Raw genomic sequence first — 19,765 nt, forward strand, 5'->3', positions numbered from 1 at the left:
GCTGGGGTTCAGTGCAGATCGCAGCTGTCGTGAGGGTGTGTTCATCTGCTCATCTCTGTCCCGTTCGGCTCGACGTGAGGAGGTTGCTGGCGTTCAATTGGTCTTGAGGGAAGCGAAGTTGAAGCTGTGGCGATGGGACAAGGTCATCTGCCGTCGTGAGCAAGGGCGTATATTGCTAGAGGGTGTTCTGGACTGGACCATAAGGTCCGCTTCTTTGTAATAGTCCTCTCCTCGTTCCTGTGCAGCAGCAGCTCTTTCGATATCCTGGCGACGCCGGTACTTGATTGTGCGGGAAGTGATATGCAATGTTTGGCCGAAACTTGAGCAATGCTCCAGCAGCGGACTGCGGTTCGGCGTTATCATGCCTGAATGGGAGGAAATCCGCCTCTGGGTATCCGTAGTCTGGCATGCGGTTGTCTCTCTGTTGCTCTCCCACGTTCCGAGTTGATGGAAAGCTTCACAGGCGCAGCTGAGGGTGGTAGTCTCGAGTCATTGCTGGAGAATCATGCATGTTATGCTTTGCAACAAGGTTTCCTGGTGTTCCGAGCAGCATCTCAACTTGAGACTGTCTCTGCGGGAATGGGCGAATCGGCAATGCGGCGTCGTCAATTCGAACGTTGCGCTGGGCTTCTGGATGCTTGCTAAATTGGAATGTCACTCTTTCCATTCTCACGACGGGGAGCACTGCCGCAGCAGGGGGGACAGAGTAATATAGTTTTATCGAGTTTATTACCTATCTATATAAGGATCTATTCTAACTATACTTATTTAATCTCTATAAATAACTAGTACTATTAAATTTCGCTTAATAACGATTACTTCTATTACTATAATTCTAAAATATTAAATTAATAAAAAAAACTAAATATTATATTCTATATTTACTTTAATTTAGTTAATTATATTAAGAGTATTAAGTTTAATATTTATTATAATATCCTCTAATAAATTAATTATAAAAAGAGTATTAAAATTAAAAATAAAGATCTATACTTATTCTTTATATAAGAGTTTTATTATTATTATTAGTATACTTATAAATTAGTTAAGATATTAATTATTTTATAGGTATAAAGTTTACTACTTTAGCTAGGTTTATATAATTATTTTTAAATTAAAAGAGAAAACTTATATTATATTAATAATATTTATAATATTTTATTCTAATATATTTATTTTAATAAATAATAGTTTTATAATAATAACTATTAAGTTTAAGAATAATAGATTTAAACTAAGTTATAAATATTTCTTTTTAACTTATATTTTTAAGTAGTTTTTAAAGTTACTAAATATAAAAAAAGAAAGTTTAACTTTATAGTATTAAAGCTATTATTTTTAAAGTATTTATAGATAAACTTTATATTTCTCTAGAGCTTATTCTAATATAGAGGTGTATGTATATACTATATACGAATAGAATATTGATATAGAGTAGTTAGGAAGGAATTGGAAACCACAAAAGACGGGGAGCACTGGACCACTGGACTTTTCCACCGGTTGGCGCCGGGCGAAAAACGTGCACGGAGCACCGGGAATAAGTCGGTTGTGTTGTGACTTATCACTGACGCTGTATTACATAAGACGTCACATGACCCTTCCGTCTACCTATCGATAAGGTGTGGGGGCGTTGGCGGAGCAACACGGCGCCCAAAGGACCGTTTCTGTTTACGGTTGCCAATCTAGAATCTTTTGGTACCGCACCGCAGCCCAAGAGCCAGTCGCGACAGCCCGATCAACATCAAACTACTTTACTCAAGCAGCGATTGACCTATTTCTTCTTCACAACATCGTATCGCATTACTGCCTCTACGCGGGGCTCTCTATCGCCCAAGATGTCGTACAATCCTCGAATGAGCATCATTCCCACCAACCAAACCCAGTCGCGAAACACCCGCAAAAAGGAAGATGAGGCCGACGCGTTCATGCGCCTCCCCGACAAGGAGATTGTCGGCTGCATAACGGACATCGGAATCCCCTTTACTGTCGCCGACCTCCAGAAACCCAACCCTCTCCAGGTCCAGATGATCTTCGAGTGGTTCGCCGAGCTGCTACTCAATGCCACTCGCGAGACCGTTGAGCCTGCCATGCGCGCTGCCGCCGAGGACATTTGCGGCGAATACTCCGACGTCGTCCCTCCCGACACTCGCAACCTGATGGGCTTCTACGTCTCTCTGCGTCGTCTGCTCGCCGAATGCGGAATTAATGATTTCAGCTTCAACGACTTGTACAAGCCGTCGCACGATCGCCTCGTCAAGATCTTCAGCTACCTCATCAACTTCGTGCGCTTCCGCGAGTCGCAAACGAGTGTCATCGACGATCACTTCAACAAGGCCGAGACCACCAAGGCGCGTATCGAGAGCTTGTACTCGGAAAACCAAGAGATGGAGGTGCGCATTGCCGACATGAAACGCAACCGCAAGGCAATGGAGGCCCAGGTGCGCGAGAAGACGACGCGCAATGAGGAGCTGAAGCAGAGGCTATTGGACCTCCGTCGCAACCAGGAGCGTGTGGCTGCCCGTCTCGAGGACGCCAAGGTCAAGAAGACGGAGCTCACGGCCACTCTGGAGGACAAGACGGCGCAGAAGCTGGCATTGAAGCAGGAGAGCCAGAAGCTGAGGCCATATGTCATGCAGAGCCCTTCTGCGCTACAGTCCAGCTTGACCGAGCTGAGCAACACTCTCAACAGTGAAAAGTCACACATTGACTCACTGGACCGTCGCTCGCGTGCCCTGCAGACCTCGGCCGACTCCTTTGCTGTGGTCTCAACCGATGTGGCGTCCTGTATCAAGATCCTCGACGAAATCGGCGTCGAACTGGCCAAAGAGGAGGAAGAGAACCTCAAGAACGCCAAGCAGCGAGACGCTCTTTCCGAGCGCGGTAACAACGTACGCGAGGTTGAGCGGACCGAGTCTCTGCTATCGAGGCAGCTGGTCAAGTGGAACGAGCGGACTGAAAAGCTCCGTGAACAGAGCTCTGCCAAGGCTCACGAGGCCAAGGAGAAGATGGAGGAGTTGCGCGCAGTTCACCGGAAGCTTACCGAGGAGCGAACGGAGAAGGGCAAAGATATGGAGAGACGGAGAGTTCGTATTGAACAGACGGAGAAGAAGGTACGTTACATGTCACTCTTTTTGTTCAATGACACTATGCAACAGTATACTGACCCTTTGGCAGATGCTCGATCTCAAGGAGAACATCGAGAATGAGATCCACAGCGCCTACGACGAGTTCCTCAAGATGGACTCCCACATCAAACTGTACATCACCGAGATGGAGCAGGCGATTTGAAGTGAGGGTCTCTTTTTGTCCATGATCAATTTTGCAACGAAGACATGATTTAGAGATACCACGGGCTCGGCGTTTGGGGTTGGGGGCCGTCGATTTACGTACGTGCGAAGGAGGACCACGGATCCAGTACTCTTTGTACATATTTACGTGAAGCATGCAGACCACATGCACACCGTCTGCTATGAAGAATCCTTGTTTTCTGGCCACTCAACATCCCACTGTCCCTCTTGAAAGCGAAACCATCTGCCAAGCACGCGTCTCACCTCGACTGTCCTCCCGGTCCAGCCGCCCTCGTCCCTTTTTGAGCTTCCGCTCAGTATTGGCGCAGGCTCTCTCAAGAGAGAATCAAAATCTTGGTGTCGACCGGCGCCTTTGGGTTCAACGATGATTGGTTTGAAACCAGCGCGTTGAGCTGCCTCCACCAAGATGGCAGCTGAGTTACTGATACCCTGGGCACTCCACTCACTGCTGTCCCTGTGAAGGTCCATGAAGCCGTAGACGAGAAGCAACGGCGGTTTGTCTTTGGCCGACGGCGGGGGCAGATTTGGGGGAGCTGGCGTTGATGAATCTGCAGCAGAGAAGACGGAGAGGTTGGCGCGGAGGTGGGTGACTGTCGGGACGAATATAACACGAATGTGGCGTGCGATAACTTGCTGGAAGATTGGTTTGGCGAAGAGAGGATGAGGAGGGTCTTCGTCGGCGTTCTGGAGTTGTTCTTGGGTGAATTGGCTCTTGATGTCTGCCACGAGGGACAGCATGAATTCCTCTTGGGAGTAACAGATGACGAGCGTTGTCGGATAGATTTGATAGGTCCTGATGTAGTGAAGCAGCTCGGAAGGTGAGGCTGGCGACAGGACCTTGGGCGAAGCCATCCTCTAGTGCATTAGGTAGAGGAAGAGGACGATTGTTTTGTGATGATGATGAGGTTTCTGCTTGTGTAAGTGAGTGACATTCTTGAACAAGCACCTCGAGAACGGTGGATGGCTGGCCGAGCTGTAAGGTTGAATCGGCGCACCAGTGCTGGGCTGTTTACTTGTGGTGGGGCAGCGCATCTTCAGTGGGGGCGCCCGAACCATCCCGCTGCAGCTGCGGCAAGCTTCTCGCTGGATCGGGCCCCTTAGCACGTCAGCCAGGGCAATCACGCCCGGAGAGACGGGCAGCCTCTCCACTACCCCTCGCCGCGGTGCACCGTGGTCGTCCGCTCAGCTTTCGCACCTACCTAAGCACCAACGTCATTTCCCTCCCTGCCACTTCGCCAGCTTCCATCTCCAAATCCAACGTCGCCCTCGAAGCTTGACCCCCGAGCTCCGACCTGTCCACCGTTGGCCCGGCATGGAGTCCATAGCGAGGATATCGAGCCTCCTCGAGAGCGGTGCGTACCTCCGTCATCGCCGTCGCCAACGCAGTGTTTCCGTGTCCTCTGCCTCTGTCCTCAGTATGCTAACGACCTCTTGGTACAGCTCGGGAGCTGACCCTCGATGCCGCCTCGGCGACGCGCAGCGCCCGCAGCACCAGCCGCCCTCTCGACCGTACACAGATCAAGAAGCTGCTGGACAGTCGAAATGAGCGCGAGGTTCTCGACGGCCTCCGCCGCGTCCTCTCCGTACGAAACCTCCCCGCCGGCTGCAGTCCAGGTCAAGACTAACTTCGCCCACCATCAGATGATGTATCGTGGCCAGAAGACCTTACCCTTCTTCTCCTCCGTCGTCAAGAATGTTGCTTCGCCGAACATCGAGATCAAGAAGCTGGTCTACATATACCTCATCCACCATGCCGAGCAAGAGCCCGACCTCGCCCTCCTCTCCATCAACACCATACAGAAATCCCTCTCCGACACGAACCCCCAGGTTCGCGCTCTCGCTCTCAAGACCATGTCTGGTATCCGAGTTCCCGTCATCAGCCAAATCGTGTCTCTTGCGATCAAGAAGGGCGTCGCAGACATGAGCCCCTTCGTGCGCCGAGCCGCTGCTCTCTCCATCCCCAAGTGCTATCGTCTCGACCCAACCCAGTTACCCCAACTCCTCGACTATTTGACCACCCTACTTGGCGACAAACAGTACTTCGTCGCAGGTGCAGCGGTATCGGCTTTCCTTGAGGTTTGCCCAGAACGGATCGATCTCATCCACCAACATTACCGCGCCTTGGTCAAGAAGATTGTGGATATGGACGAATGGAGCCAGCTGGCAACGTTGCGGATGATGACCTACTACGCCAGAAAATGTTTCCCGAGGCGGATGCGCAGTGTAAAGAGTCAGGAGAAGACGGCGGACCTGGGCGACTTCTACGGCGAGACTACAGAGGATTCAGGAGATGAACAGCAAGTCGTGGTGCTGGACCCGGATCTCGCCATGCTCCTCAATGGAATCAAGCCTCTGCTTCAAAGCAGAAATTCGGCGGTCGTGATAGCTGTAACAAGATGCTATGTCGACATCGGGACGCCAGATTATGTCAAAATCTCCATTGGTCCATTGGTGGCACTCCTGAGGGGTGCGCAGGATATCCAGCAGGTCGCACTTTACAACATCGTCTCAGTCTGCTTGACAAGGCCGACTGATTTCGTCAAGTACGCCAGCCACTTTCTCGTCAGGGCTACGGACCCAGCGCAGGTGTGGGAGCTCAAGTTGGAAATCCTCACGCTCATCTTCCCCCACGCACCACCCCACATCAAGAGCTTAATCTTGAACGAGCTCGAGCATTTCTCAGGGTCCACGAACAAGGCATTGGTGCGAGAGGCAGTGCGTGCCATCGGACGATGCGCCCAAACCGACTCATCTACGGCGCCTCGTTGCCTACGGTTACTACTGGGCCAGATCACAAGCTTGGACGGCACCTTGGCGGCAGAGTCTTTGACCGTGATTCGACACTTGATCCAGCAAGACCCCCAGGGGCACGTTGGCACTGTCGTACGGTTGGCAAAGAATCTGGACTCGGCAACAGACCCTCAGGCCCGCGCAACAATCATCTGGCTGGTGGGCGAGTTTTCGGGTCTCAAGGGCGAGGATAATATTGCTGCCGATGTGCTGAGAATTCTCGTCAAGGATTTCGCCAGTGAATCGGAGGCAGCAAAAGGACAGATCTTGCTTCTGGCGGCGAAGGTCTACCTGCATCACCTTAATCGACTGAACGAGAACAAGAGCGAAGACGAAGCGGCTGTACCGAGTCAAGACGACCACCCGGTCGCCAAACTGTGGGACTATGTACTGCTGCTGGTGCGATACGATACTTCTTACGACCTTCGCGATCGCGCTCGCATGTATCGAGCCCTTCTGTCTGTACCGCAGCTTGCCACATTGATGCTACTGGCTCCGAAGCCAGCCCCTCAGGCCCCCAGCCCGTCGGAAACGCGCAAGGGGTTCATGCTTGGGTCATCGACGCTTGTGCTGGCAGGTGGGGGTGGAATCCATGGTTTGCGCGGTTATGATGCACTACCCGAGTGGGTGGCGGAAGGCTCGGAGCCAGACAGACGGTTGCGCGACACGGAGGCGGCGCCATCAGCTTACGGCGAAGAGAAGAGTATGCCAGCGAGTCAAATGCTCGATAGCGCTGTCAAGGCGGCACCGACAAAAACAAACGGTCTCGGAGAGGGCGTTGGGGGGAAGAGCTTGGACGATTGGCTCGCGGAGGGAGACGACGATGAAGAAGAGGAAGAAGAGTCTGAGAGCGAAGAAGACAGTGACGAAGAAGATGAGGAGGAAGACGACGACGACGATGATGAAGACGAAGACGATGATGAGGAGAGCGATAGTGACGACGGCGAAGGGGACAAGCTTGTCAAATCATGACAGCATTCAACACCAAACATACATTCATCCCTATAGCCCTCGCCTCACACTAGGTGAGCATACAAAATACGCAAAGCATTATCCTCCAAGAGTATGCCTCTTTCTTCGGGGTTCAACGGTCACCGCCAATGATCAGCTAGGAACACGCTGTGTATGTCTGCCCCAGCAACAGCAGATCTCACATAAGCCGGGTGCAGTAAACTCCGCGTGCCTTCTTTGAAATTCGGCGGGATTGATTATGCCGATAATCTAGATGCTGTGTTACAGCGCTACGGGGTTTGCTCCGGGGGCAATTAGTCTAGCCACGCGGGCGACAGGCATTTTCAACGACTCGCATGGACAACCGAGATTTCTCGGTTAGGAACTCGGGAGGCGCCCCCAAAAGACATCGCTTAACTCGTGTAGTTCGGTTAGCGATCGCAAGACGCGGACGAGTGGACACAACGCGGGCTCGGCCAAGGCGCTAGAGTGGGCTAAGACACGGGGTGTTGGTCTTGCGAATCTCCACTGGGACCCCGTGCCGGTGTCTTGAACTTGACCCAACTTGCTGTCTTTCCATGTTGCCTCTCGACGGGTGAAGATGAGCCGCAAACGGGGATATCTTTTGGCAGAGCTGGGGGTTTGGCTTGCGGAGAAAACGAATCGAAGAGAGAAGAAGAGATGTCTCAGTATGCTCATCACCCTCTACCGTCTCTGCCACGACTTATATGCCACATGCGACATGACCTTCCCAAGCCATCTATCTCACTGGATAAGCGCACGTCCAAAGGCCACTGGACACACCTATCCAATGGGCAATCAAGTCCCGTCTACGGGCGCATTGCTTTCCCATTCGAGAAGGCCAGCGGGTCCTCGGGAAGAAGACTGACATCTTGGCTCTAGGCTTAGCGCCTCCCGTTCGCCGCACCTTGATTTCAATGATTCGTCTGTCTAGCGGACCGCAAATACTCGCGTGGCTCGGTTTTCTCGTTCCCGTCATCGAAGCCCAGGCAGGCACGCAGGCCCGTCAGCACTCGGGCGGCGGCCGTTTGAAGGGTTGATTTGTCCAGATCCACCTCACTGCCCCGGTCAACGGAGGAAGAGATGGTGCGCAGTGATGATTCCGTGCACACATATATGTAGATCCTGCGCGCCCATGGTTGCTTACACTGCTGCGTCTCGTTCGTTTCATCTCTGTATCTGCATATGGTTTCGTTTGGACCCTTGATCTCCGTTCTTTTCATTGTCGATTTCATACATAATTTGACTCGGTCCCTGCTCCGCGGAAGACTACAGACAAGGCCATTTGCAGCATTTCGAAGACGAGTAATAGAATCGACAGACTGCTTGTGAGCGGCTCGCTCTGCGCCGTATACGTTTTGGGGCGATTTCTAGTCACCGAAAGCAGAACACGATAGGGATTTTCGATTAGAAGTAAACGCCGCCAACATGTCGACAAACAGCACAGGGGCTGGTCGCCGCTTCAAGGAGTGCACCGAAGTCTCGGACCTCTGTCCCGTTGACATGACGGTTCTTTCCTACTACCCAAACCTTGGCGCCAACATCTTTTTCGCGGTGGCCTTTGGCCTTGTCGTATTGACATCAGCCTTCCTCGGCATACGGAAGCGAACATGGTCTTTCATGGCCCTCGTCACGGGCGGTTGTGTCCTGGAAACAGTCGGTACGAGCTTCAATCATCCCATGTTTCGTCCGGCGAACACAAACACCTGCCCCAAGCTTCTTCCTTCGCGAGACTAACAAGGACGACCCAGGGTACGTCGGTCGTGTGCTCCTCCACGAGAATCCCTGGAACAAGGACGCCTTCCAGATGCAAATCTGCACCATCATCCTCGGCCCGACCTTCATCTGCGCAGGAATCTACCTCATCCTCAAGCACGTCTCCGCAAACCTCAACCCAGCCCTCTCACGAATCCGGCCCCGCCTCTATCCGCTCATCTTCCTCCCGGCCGATCTGACTTGCCTCGTGATCCAGGCGATTGGAGGAGGGCTGGCCGCCGCCGCAGGGCAGACGAACAAGTCTCTGCTGGACGGTGGCAACCGCGCCATCATCGCGGGCATCGTCCTGCAGGTTGTGGTGTTGATGGCCTTTGGCGCTGCCGGCGCAGACTACTTCATTCGCGTGAGGAGATGGGCGCGGAGCCCTGACACGGACCCCTCGGAGCTCACGCTCTGGAACGAGAAGAAGTTTAGGATGTTCATCTTCAGCATCATCGGGGCGTACGCCTGCGTCATGATTCGTTGCATCTACCGGTGAGTTTACAACATCGAGGTGAAGAGACATGAATACTGACGGCGAGACAGTATCGCTGAGATGGCCGGCGGATGGGGCAACCACATCATGCAGGACGAGATCTCGTTCATGATTCTCGACGGCGGACTCGTCCTCATTTGTGTGTCCCTGTTGACGATCTTCCACCCTGGTGTCTTCTTCCCGGCTATGGCCAACGCGCGCAAGGTTGAGGTGAGCGAGAAGAGCCAAACTACCACAACGTCGCCGGAAGGCACAAAGGTTGAATCCGGACGAGAGTCAGCATAAGAATGTCAGGTCGGTTTGGGGCTTCGAGAGAGCATGTTGATTTGAATAAGGACGAGGTCCTATCTCGAATGGCAACGTCCAACTAGAGATGATACATGGGATTCGATCAGAATCGTTAGAAGTGCGTTTACCAGCACTGATTGAATTTCAATGGTATTGTTAATTCCAGCCCATGCTATCCAATTCTTTGATGGTTTGATGCCTGTGCCTCGGTGTTGCCTCCCGTGGTCTTTGATACTAAGGACTTTCTGCCGGGCTTTTGCTCCTTTAATTGAGCACTCGAGACAACACCTTTTTGTACATCTCAATGATCTCGAATCAACAAACTGTTCAAGACTAGAATTGACCACAAGTCTCTGCGCTGTTCAGCTAGGTCCATGTACTCTTCTTTTGATGTCGTTTAACCATAGATATATCTAACACTCCGGTCCATGGACAACCACCCACCACATCGCACAACACCACCATGTGCTACGCGAACGTAATTCTCCATATTTGCAGCATCTGCAATACTCGGGCCGCCAAGCCCTCTGGCAAACTTGAAAAATGCCCCGCAGCTCCGGCTTCTGGGCCCCACTGCGGTGTTCTCCGTGACCCGACCCCTGATCCGGACCCGGCCGACCCGGCGCTCAACCCCTCCGGGCTGGAATTCGAAGCGCTGAAGGTCGCACCTGGGTATACTCTCATTGATGCAAGCCATCGGCGCCCCAAGCCGAAGCTTTACACTTGCGAGCTGTGTCTCGATCATCTCGGCCCCGAGGAGGCGAAAGCAAGGGCGCAGTGGTGGCGCAAGGAGCAAAGGTCTGTTTTGAAAGGGGGGAAAAGAGTCACTCCTGGTCCCTCGACAGCCGGCTGGGCTGACGTTCTTCGCAAGTAACATCCCGTCTCTCTATTCTTCAATTCTTCTAACAGCGAGACTGGCCAATCATGACTTTTCACCTCCAAGGTATCGATACACAACCGAGAAATCTCGTCCCTTACACCTCTCCTCCGCCTCTGCAGAAGCGTACACCTCCGTCGCGCGGTCAGCGAGCTCCAACTTCGCCCCGGCCTCCTTGGCAGCGACAACAGCGAGCCCCAGGTCCTTCTTCATCAGCCCGATCCCGAAGCCGCCCTTGTAGTCTCTCCCCGCCGGGCTTCCCTCGACGACGCCCTTGACAGGGTTGTTCACCTCGCTGGGCCAGCACTTGCCCGTGCTGACGTTGATCACGCCCGCAAGCACTTTCGGATCGAGTCCCCACTTGATACCGAGATTCATCGCTTCGGCAGTGGCGATGTTGTTGATCGCCAGCAGGTAATTGTTCGCCAGCTTCGCGGAGAGACCGGTTCCCTGCGGTCCACAGTGCAGCACGCGCCGGCCCATGCGGAGAAGGACGGGCTCGATGCGCGCAAGATGGGATTCTTCGCAGCCGAGCATGAACGTCAGGGTGCCGGCCGTGGCGCCGACGACGCCGCCCGACATTGGTGCATCGACAAAGATGCCCGACGGCTGTGCTGCTGCAACGGAGGCGGCGACTTCGCGGGAGGACGAGGGGTCGATTGTGGAGCAGTCTATGAAGATGCGTGGACGAGAGGGGAGGTCTGTGAGGATAGACTTGTAAACTGATTTTACGTGGGATGGTTCTGGTAGAACTGTTATAACGGTGTCCTGGGTTTGTTAGTCTTGCCTCGCTTCAAGACGTTTGACAAGAAGACCAAAGAAAAACACACCATCCGGCCAAGACGGGAGGAGAATAAGCATTGCCAGTGACACATTTGAAACGCCAAAAAACGAGATTCATGTGGAAGAGCCAACGTACTGCTTCTGTCGAGGCATCCCTCGCGCTGTCCACAATGGCGACCTTGGCGCCGCCAGTCTGCGACTGTCCCATCTCCTTAGCCAGGTTCGAGACAGCGTCCTTGTTGATATCGAAGATGCGGATCTCATCTTTGGGGCTCAACTTTGACTGGAGGTTCTTGGCCATTTGGTAACCCTAGGTAGTTCAGTCAATTGCTGAGTTCCGTCAAGATGCCATAACGTGGAAGCCGTCGGGAATCTCACCATCTGCCCCAAGCCGATGAAGCCATAACTATCCAAGCGACGCGGCGTGGTCGCAAACCCACGCCGTTGGGCAACTCGGAGGGTCCGTAGCGAGCTCGAACGCATCTTTCAAATAGCAAACAAGTCAAGTAAAGTGAATGGAGTCGAGTGGTAATTCCGAGAGACTTGAAAACGGCAGTGCATAGAAACAAAAAGTCCAGTCCCCCCCCACGATCGAGCTCGCGCGGCTAGACGAGGCGCATTCCAACCGAGCTACCCCAAGCTCCTCATACTGCGGGGAGGGTTACGCTTATCCGGGGAGCCGGCCATTGCCGGTGTTAGCCACCAGTGTGATGAGACGAGAGGTGTGCGCGGATGACCTTGGCCCGACCCGAGACCATGATGTTGTACCCCCAAACGGCCCCTGCCCCTCCTCCCCCATGCATGGCGTCAGCGGCCCCGGATTGGAGAAAAAGAGGGACCCGACCGAGAAAGCTTCGAGACACCGACGACGGTGTAGTTGGCCTGCCTAGCATCTGTTTTGGCGCTCGGCCAGGGATACATGGATGAGCTCAGTGAGAACTGATCAATTCAAGAACAATGGATTCGATTCATCTGTAAACCGGTGCTTACTGCGAATGAGCGAGTACATTCAACTGGACAACGCCGAAACATCACGATACCTAAGACAACTCGACATCTGTACATCCCTCCATGCTCGTGCGCAAACAAAGCAAGCACCAGAACGATACATCGATTACAATACCCGTCAATCCTGAACCGTGAATCGCCCTCCGTGTCGCCTTTTCGCCCAGAAGGCGCTTCCAATATACACATAGTTTGTCCCCACATCAACAATTCCCGAGTGAAAGAAAGCCGGCCTGGATCTGTCCCCGAGGCTCTATTTGGGTATGAGTGAAAGAAAGGCAATAAGCGATGTTAAAAATTGTGCCACCAGGTCTGCCATCCCAGCAACATCCCAAGAGCAACCGGAAACTCCGTTGCTCCGTTGGCCAGACCACCCGACTCATCCAAATGCTACTCAATTTTGAAAGCCGCCCAAGAATGTGTCCTCAATACTTACGAGGATACCTTAGAACGAACCGGTAAAATAAGAAAATGCACTATGGACACTGTTAGCATCGATCGTATCGCTAGTGAAGCACCGTAAGAACGTACCCAACGGCCACTGATAGCGCGGTCATGCCAAACAGAGCGCGCTTGCGCATGCCCTGCTTCTTGATTTGGACCTGGGCGGCCTCTTGTGTTTTGGCCTTCTTTGAGCGAGGCTCTTCCGCAGCGGCAGCCACACCATCCTTCTTTTCATCCTCGTCGTCCCCTGTTGAAATTTGCTCGGCTCCACGCTTGCCCTTCTTGTTGCCGCCTTCTTGTTTCGCGGCCTCGACCATCTGTCTAGCCTCAGCAATCATGCGAGCCGTCTCCTCGGCGCTAGGGGGCTGGGAGCTCATCAGAGGAAGCTCGAGTGAGACGGAGGTGGTCTTCTTCTCGTTCCCATCCTCATCTGTCTTGACGTCCTGGTCAACGAAGACCTTAGCCTTGGGCTCCTCCTCTCTCGGGTCGAGTACAACTGCAGGCTCTGCCTCAACAGTCTTGATAATAGTTTCGACCTCGGCCTCTGCGTTCTTGTCCTCGCTGATGACACCGTTAATTTCGAGCTTAGTGGTAGAGAGGGCGGGCGTTGTCTCGCGGGGCTCGACCGAGTCGGCCTTCGCCCTGCGCTTCCGAGGCGATCTGGTAGGTCTAGGGATAACCGTCTTGGTTGGGCTGGCTGAGCGGCGGGATCTGCGGAGCGTTGTGGGAGTGGCAGGGGGAGCCAGGCTGGGAGTCGGCTTCACGAACTCGAACTTGGGGGGCGCGGTGATTTTCTTGGGCGGGCTATCAGGAGTATTGGAGACAGAGATGTTGGCGGGGTCGAGTAGAGCGCGAATCCAGGGCAGGATACGATACTCCTCAGCCAGGGTAAGGGCGTGCTCAGGAGGAATCCAAACGTTGCCAGCAGTCTCCTCGGGGCTCGTAGTCGCGAGGGACTTGATGTACTTTCGTTCAGCCTCCTCCTCGGAAGCCTCGGCGTAAGGGAAGGTGGCCTTGAACATGCCGGTAGCAGATACGAAGCCGTCATGACTTCTCCGCATAAGGAAGTAGCTGTTAGGGCTCGACTTGAAGATACCAGAGACGATACCCTTGGGAAGGGGAGCGCGCAGATGAGCGTAATCGAAGACGCCGAGGGCACCACTGTCGCCATCCGGAACGTTAACCATCTTGGCTGTCAACTGGGTCTGGCCGAGGCGGCGACGCGAAACGAGGTCCTTGTCTGCGAGGATGTGAGCAAAAGTCCACGGGGGGCGCGATCGACAGGGCATCCTACAAGGGGGCACATCGTCGAGCAATAGAGGATTGTGCTTGGTTGGCAGATGCCTCTCAACGGCAGGAGCTGTGGCCGAAGGCATTTTGAGTTGAGAATGGGATGCGCGCGCGTCGACGGTATTGGTGATTAAAGGCGAGTAGTTGGGGTAGTTGCGATGTGCGCGTCAAGGCAACCGAGGGGTGATTGCTCGGATCGCGTTTGTCGGGAATCGGTCAGGGTTGATCGGAGGAGACGGGAAAGGACTAAAGGTGAATCGGCGCGTCAGTCTGAGCACCTTGTATGGTACGTTGGGCGCGCGGAAAAAGCGGCGATGGTGTCGCTTACGGGACTCGTTCGGAGCTGGCGAGACGTGACGGGTAGACCTGTCGCGTAGAATAGTTGCAGGGGTGGAGATGATGTCAATGAAAGAGATTAGAATTGGTTTGTATAGCAAGCAAACGGGAGCAGAGTCCCGGCGAAGGGTGAGAAAACTCAAAGGGCGACGGATGTGTCTCAAAAGGATGGGTGATGGAGGGAAAAAAAAGGGTAGACGGAGGAGAATGAGGAGATGGGCGCGAGACGGGAAGAGAAGAAGTGTGGATGGGCAGGCGCGCGCGCGCAAATTGGACCTGCTGGAGCAGCAACGACCGACGGGAAGGAGGAGCGATGGCAGCGGCAGCAGCAGCACCAGCGACAGTGGGTAGCACTCGCAGCAAGCACTTGCGCCAGCTGCTGCGATCGATAGCTCCGACAATGATTCGGGGGACAGTGGGAGGGTCCAGCAGTCCTCTGTTCATTGGGTTAATTTGGGTGAAAAGGGTCCTAGCAGCAGTTGGGGGGGGCATGGGGGGCTCGCAAGGTGAATGGGCTGAAGCGTCCCGATGAAGAAGACACGAGGATACGCGACATAGGAAGATACTTAGATTCTTGGTGTATTTTCTATGTGAAAACTATGTACTAGTCTACTGCATCTGCCTACCACCTTGGGAGACCACCTCCTCCCCTGGTGCTTTCCCCAGAGAGGGTACATGCAATACGGTAAGGCGCGCTTCGAGAAAAAAGAAGAGAAAAATGTCGTCCCCTGAGCAAACCAGGAGGGAAATCACCAGATGCGACGGTCCCCTTCTCTCCTTTCCCGTTGCGTGACCCCTGGCAAGACTGCGTTTTCTTCCATTGGCAGGCCGCGGTGATCGTCTCGAAGGTTTCTCTGGTTGAGCACACGTTGCCTCAGTTTTAGGCTAGAGTCGTCGCAAAGTCGCAGCGCCGAACTCTTTCCTCTCTCATTCTCTGAGGCTCCAGTCGCAGACCTGCTGGTCCCTGCTTCTTCCTCAGCGCTCTCGAAAAATTCCCAACATTCTCGTCGCGTACGCGCAAAGCTCAGAGCATCCCGGGAACCGTTCGCAGCAAGAAGCGGGGGGAAGAGCCACAGTGCAAGGGGCTGTCGGTGGCTTCATCGCGGATTTGAGGGTCACACGTCCAACATGGATTGTCCCTCTCCTTGCCGCACACTCTTCGTCGCAACCAGACGAGCAGCGACCATCTCCAGGGCTAAGCTTCGAGCAGTGAGGAGAGCATCTCAGACCACAGGCGCGGGGGTTACCTTAGCACCCATAGCTACTAAATCAAGCTTATGAGGGAGGCTGCTGCAACGGGCCAACCGCGTCGCTCCAAGTCATCCGACTACCACGTTGCTGTCTGTCACCGTTGATGTGCGACCAACCGATCAATGAATGACAAGCGAAGGCACCCTCTCAGAAACAAAGGACGATCTAGCGATGCGGATAAATGCCTGAAGCTCTCACCATACCCAGATCGGAGCTTCAAGGGGCCGGACCCAGGCACCGAATGGAGGCGGCGGCGCTGGCTGGACAACGAATATGAGAACCCAAGCCGTCATCTTTATGTTGCTACCAATAGCTCCAGGCTATTCGTACAGAATTGTTCCTTCTTGGGTGTCTGTCTGGCAATTGCGGTCAGGCGATGACACGGATGATGATGCAGGCGAGAATGATTTACACCTCAGAGGCAGAGGGGAGGGAATACGTAGCAGTTATGCAAGGTGCATAAAATAGGCATGCATTCGTGATGCGTGGAGAGATAAGATACGAAGAGCCTCTCGGTCTGCATTCACAAGCACACAAGCTGCAGGTTCATGTCAACCACCAGAACACCCCCACATCCTGGTGGCTGATGGATGGACTTCCGCAAGCCACATGGTTCTCCTCCTCCGCCATGCGTTGTTCATGTCTAGGAATTGTCAAGCTCATGCTCATACTCAGGAACCCCAGGAACGGCGGCAGGTCGGCAGAATGTGAATGTCGGCACCGGCATCCTGATTGCGGCTGGCCAGGCACCGGACTCGGTCGCAGACGGCACGGGGGCGAGCGAATTACCTTGGGACCCTGCCTCTCATGAGCTGCAGTCGTCCAGACCGCTCCTCCAAAGACCTTGGCCAATATCGACGGATGGCCCCCTCTGCCCCTCCACGCCGCATCGAGATTGGCCGTCAATGACACCCATGAGGGGCAGATTGCTACGCAGAAAGGTACTCTGTACCGTCCTGCAGTCTCAACGGTCATCATTGAGGGGCAGTGGCCAAACGTGCCTGTGTTAGGTATTGCCTCTTAACAACCCCTCCATCCAGTTATCACCTAGGCCATGGATGCCGATGATACCAGAAGCAAGATGCGGCAAGCACGAAGGCAATCGTGATCCTCTTCTCCTCCTGTACGCAGCACACTACCACGCCTCAACACCTGCTGGCAGATGCAAACGAGGACTCTGTGGACGGTACTCTGTAGGTAGGTGGGAAAAGTGCCTGGTTTCGTGTGTGAAGTTCCATGCTGTTCCAGATGTCGGCCAATCAATGCAAGCCGAACCCCACCATCGTTTTCGGCCAATGGCAGAGCTCGATTCGTCTAGTGTAGGCGGTCCTGGCTCCACAATCCACAGCACTGAGCCCCACATCCAGCGCCCACAGCCCGCCGGTTGGCCTGTCCGCGGCCAGTCCTTCAGGTCACTGCTGGGCCTGGGCCGGGAGCCGTGAGGGGCAACCTCAGCAAAGCATTGGAGGAGGATGAGGAAGCGTCCAGGTCTAGCTGGTCGCTGAGGTGGTCTGGTCGACTGGACGCATCGAATGGAAGGAAGCGGTGACCTGCTTGCCGTAGCGTGCCACGCCTGACCCCCGAGTACCTGCCTCCGGGTTCCAGCCTCCAACCTCCAGCAAAGCTCCTACCTTGCCTTGCCTTGCCTTGCCGTGCCTTGCCTGCCTTACCTTAACTCATCAACCGACCCTGAACCTAAACTTCTCCTCCAGAGTGAACATCGTCACAGATCTCTCATCTCAGCTTACGCACCGCCTCTCTCTGCTGCTGCTGCTGCCGTTGTTCGATATCCAGCGCCTCTTCCAGCACCGCCAATACCCAATACATTCAACTCTCTCACCCAAAGCTCTCACCGATACCCCACCATCAAGATGGCTTCCCACGAGCAAGAGGACACCATGCCTGAGGAGACTCAGGGCTACAAGCTCTCCCAGCCCAAGCAGAGTCTCGCTGAGTACCAGAAGATGGGTGAGTCCTGATTCTCTTTCAGTATGATTTGTGTTGTGTCTTTATCTCCATTGTCTGCCTTCACCTTTGCCACATCATGCTCTGAGTGGACGACACAGCTGGGGATGGGTCCTTTGTGTGTGCCCCTCACCTCACCTCTGCACCTTTGTTAGAGATGGGTGTGTGCCAGAAGAGAGCTCCCAGAGCTCCTCACTCACCTCGGTGACAGCAAGTGCTCATGCTATTCAGCACTGAATACGTGCTAAACACCATCATGAGCTCCAAGCTGGGAAAGACCACCCAGGACAGGAGCTCCTCCTGCCTGTCCAGCTACTACCAGCACCTCATCACACATCCTTCACCATCACATCACTCCCATCAAACCTGCCTCTCATCACCAGTCGCCTCCTTCACCTTTGTTTTTGGGTAGTTGCTGTACTGCAAAAAACAAAAAACACAAAGACACAAGCAATATCAACGCGATATGGAGAGGCTGTACGAGGGTATACGCCAGGTTATGCGGCGCCAAAACCGCCATAACGCCTTGCAGCATCGCAACTCCATTGAAGTGCCTCCGGCGCCCCTCAACACCCCATCTGAGTCTCGCGCCCAGTCTCCAGCCCTTGCTGCAGCTGGTGGTGGTATATCAGAGCTTGCTTCCTTGGAAAGCCAACTTCACCGAGCCAGAGCCCTCTCACGACCTGTGCCCCCCAATCCTCCCAACTCCCCCAAATCCCAGCCGCAGCAGCAACGGCAAGACCCAGCCCTCATCCGGGACTTCTACACCTCACCCAACGCAGTTCTAGCAGCTCATGGAGTCAATGTTGATACATACGAGCTTGGAGATTTTGACCAAGAAGATGGAGAAATCACCCCGACTAACGCGACAACAGACCAGAACGATGAGTCTCTCCAGCGCTACAAGGAGTCCCTCGGCCTCGGCGGCGGCAAGGACCTCTCTGACCCCAGCGATCCCCGTGTCTGCATCATCCTCTCCCTGACCATGGAGTCCCCCGGCCGCGACCCCGTCACCATCGACCTGTCCGCCCCCGGCTCCGAAGCCAGCCTGAAGGACAAGCCCTTCAAGATCAAGGAGGGTGCCAAGTTCACCATGGTTGCCACCTTCAAGGTCCAGCACGAGATTCTCAGCGGTCTCCAGTACGTCCAGGTCGTCAAGCGCAAGGGAATCAAGGTCAGCAAGGACTCTGAGATGCTGGTACGTTTTCCCTCCTCGTCCACGAGCGGCTCTGATTGATGACGACTGACCCCCCTCGCAGGGTAGCTATGCTCCCAACACTGACAAGCAGACCACCTACACCAAGCGCTGTAGGTTTCCCCCTTAACGACTGGCTCACTTTTGTTTTTGAACCCAGTTGGCTGACAATCCATAGTCCAAGAGGAGGACGCCCCCTCCGGCATGCTCGCCCGTGGCCACTACAACGCCATCTCCAGCTTCGTTGACGACGACAAGAAGACCCATTTGACTTTCGAGTGGTCTTTCGACATCGCCAAGGACTGGTAGACGGGATGAGGCATCCTGATTCGCTCATTGTCACTCTCCTACTCGAACGTCGATGAAAGGGGCAGCAAGTCTTGTCTCGCCCAGCCATGGCCACGGCCCCGCGACGGTCTTGAGAATGCCGTGTCGAGTTCGAAGAAGCGACGATGATTTTAGAGACCGTGTTCAGCGAGCTGGATGATCCATCCGTCTGCGCAGGCGACTACTCCCCAGGACCTGCCATCTGTTCCAACCTGGGGGACCTGGGAGGACGGAGGCCCTCCCTCCCCATCACTCACTCAAGTTACAAATTCAAAAGAAAAAAAAAAAAACAAAGAAACACACACAACGCCGATGTCCTTTCACTAGGAGAGAAAAACAACACACATGCAACCTTCCAAGGGGGGATGGCCGGATGGGAAAGTTGTTGCTAAATTTTTGCTTCCACCTTATACAGGTCTGGCACACATGAAGTCACGAATCACACAAAAGATTGGTCGGTAGATGGCAGATAGCTCCAGTCTCATCAGCTTGGGATCCTATTTTGTTTCCGAGCGGAATACAAATCCATTGGATCGTCATCATATCATTGTGTCCCTCTTCTTCTTCTATGTGTCTAGTCCCTTTTGACTCGTAAAAGAGACAGGTCTAGCGACTGACCAGCTGTATGTATATGTCTTTCTGACGTGGGGTCGAGTGAGTCTTTGTCACAGAGCCGTTATGCT

General features: G+C 54.0%; 8 protein-coding genes across 8 annotated transcripts; 5 read left to right on the plus strand and 3 right to left on the minus strand.

Annotated features, from left to right (window-relative positions):
* Positions 1-1,835: 1,835 nt before the first annotated feature.
* Positions 1,836-3,288, plus strand: NUF2 (putative kinetochore protein NUF2; the record flags this gene model as incomplete). The annotated part of the gene is made up of 2 exons (XM_036640851.1): positions 1,836-3,110; positions 3,175-3,288. The coding sequence occupies 2 exons, from the start codon at positions 1,836-1,838 to the stop codon at positions 3,286-3,288; spliced, it is 1,389 nt and encodes a 462-aa protein (XP_036494373.1).
* Positions 3,289-3,467: 179 nt separating this feature from the next.
* Positions 3,468-4,160, minus strand: CGCS363_v009003 (uncharacterized protein; the record flags this gene model as incomplete). The annotated part of the gene is made up of 1 exon (XM_036640852.1): positions 3,468-4,160. The coding sequence occupies one exon, from the start codon at positions 4,158-4,160 to the stop codon at positions 3,468-3,470; it is 693 nt and encodes a 230-aa protein (XP_036494372.1).
* Positions 4,161-4,620: 460 nt separating this feature from the next.
* Positions 4,621-7,070, plus strand: AP3B2 (AP-3 complex subunit beta-2; the record flags this gene model as incomplete). The annotated part of the gene is made up of 3 exons (XM_036640853.1): positions 4,621-4,660; positions 4,749-4,891; positions 4,950-7,070. 3 exons carry the CDS (start codon positions 4,621-4,623, stop codon positions 7,068-7,070), a joined length of 2,304 nt encoding a protein of 767 aa, XP_036494375.1.
* Positions 7,071-8,498: 1,428 nt separating this feature from the next.
* Positions 8,499-9,606, plus strand: RSB1-6 (Sphingoid long-chain base transporter RSB1; the record flags this gene model as incomplete). Its single annotated transcript, XM_036640854.1, has 3 exons — positions 8,499-8,730; positions 8,822-9,320; positions 9,372-9,606. 3 exons carry the CDS (start codon positions 8,499-8,501, stop codon positions 9,604-9,606), a joined length of 966 nt encoding a protein of 321 aa, XP_036494374.1.
* A 466-nt stretch (positions 9,607-10,072) lies between these two features.
* CGCS363_v009006 (uncharacterized protein) lies at positions 10,073-10,483 on the plus strand (the record flags this gene model as incomplete). The annotated part of the gene is made up of 1 exon (XM_036640855.1): positions 10,073-10,483. One exon carries the CDS (start codon positions 10,073-10,075, stop codon positions 10,481-10,483), a length of 411 nt encoding a protein of 136 aa, XP_036494844.1.
* A 48-nt stretch (positions 10,484-10,531) lies between these two features.
* CGCS363_v009007 (putative 3-hydroxyisobutyrate dehydrogenase) lies at positions 10,532-11,570 on the minus strand (the record flags this gene model as incomplete). The annotated part of the gene is made up of 2 exons (XM_036640856.1): positions 10,532-11,254; positions 11,406-11,570. 2 exons carry the CDS (start codon positions 11,568-11,570, stop codon positions 10,532-10,534), a joined length of 888 nt encoding a protein of 295 aa, XP_036494843.1.
* Positions 11,571-12,719: 1,149 nt separating this feature from the next.
* bqt4 (Bouquet formation protein 4) lies at positions 12,720-14,094 on the minus strand (the record flags this gene model as incomplete). Its single annotated transcript, XM_036640857.1, has 3 exons — positions 12,720-12,750; positions 12,806-13,958; positions 14,013-14,094. 3 exons carry the CDS (start codon positions 14,092-14,094, stop codon positions 12,720-12,722), a joined length of 1,266 nt encoding a protein of 421 aa, XP_036494007.1.
* A 3,372-nt stretch (positions 14,095-17,466) lies between these two features.
* Positions 17,467-19,064, plus strand: CGCS363_v009009 (Rho GDP-dissociation inhibitor; the record flags this gene model as incomplete). The annotated part of the gene is made up of 4 exons (XM_036640858.1): positions 17,467-17,563; positions 18,112-18,758; positions 18,820-18,868; positions 18,934-19,064. The coding sequence occupies 4 exons, from the start codon at positions 17,467-17,469 to the stop codon at positions 19,062-19,064; spliced, it is 924 nt and encodes a 307-aa protein (XP_036495166.1).
* Between the last annotated feature and the right edge of the window lie 701 nt (positions 19,065-19,765).

Source organism: Colletotrichum siamense, assembly GCF_013390195.1.
Source record: "Colletotrichum siamense strain Cg363 chromosome Unknown KSG_Cg363_contig05, whole genome shotgun sequence".
In the NCBI taxonomy this organism is placed as follows: Eukaryota; Fungi; Ascomycota; class Sordariomycetes; order Glomerellales; family Glomerellaceae; genus Colletotrichum; species Colletotrichum siamense.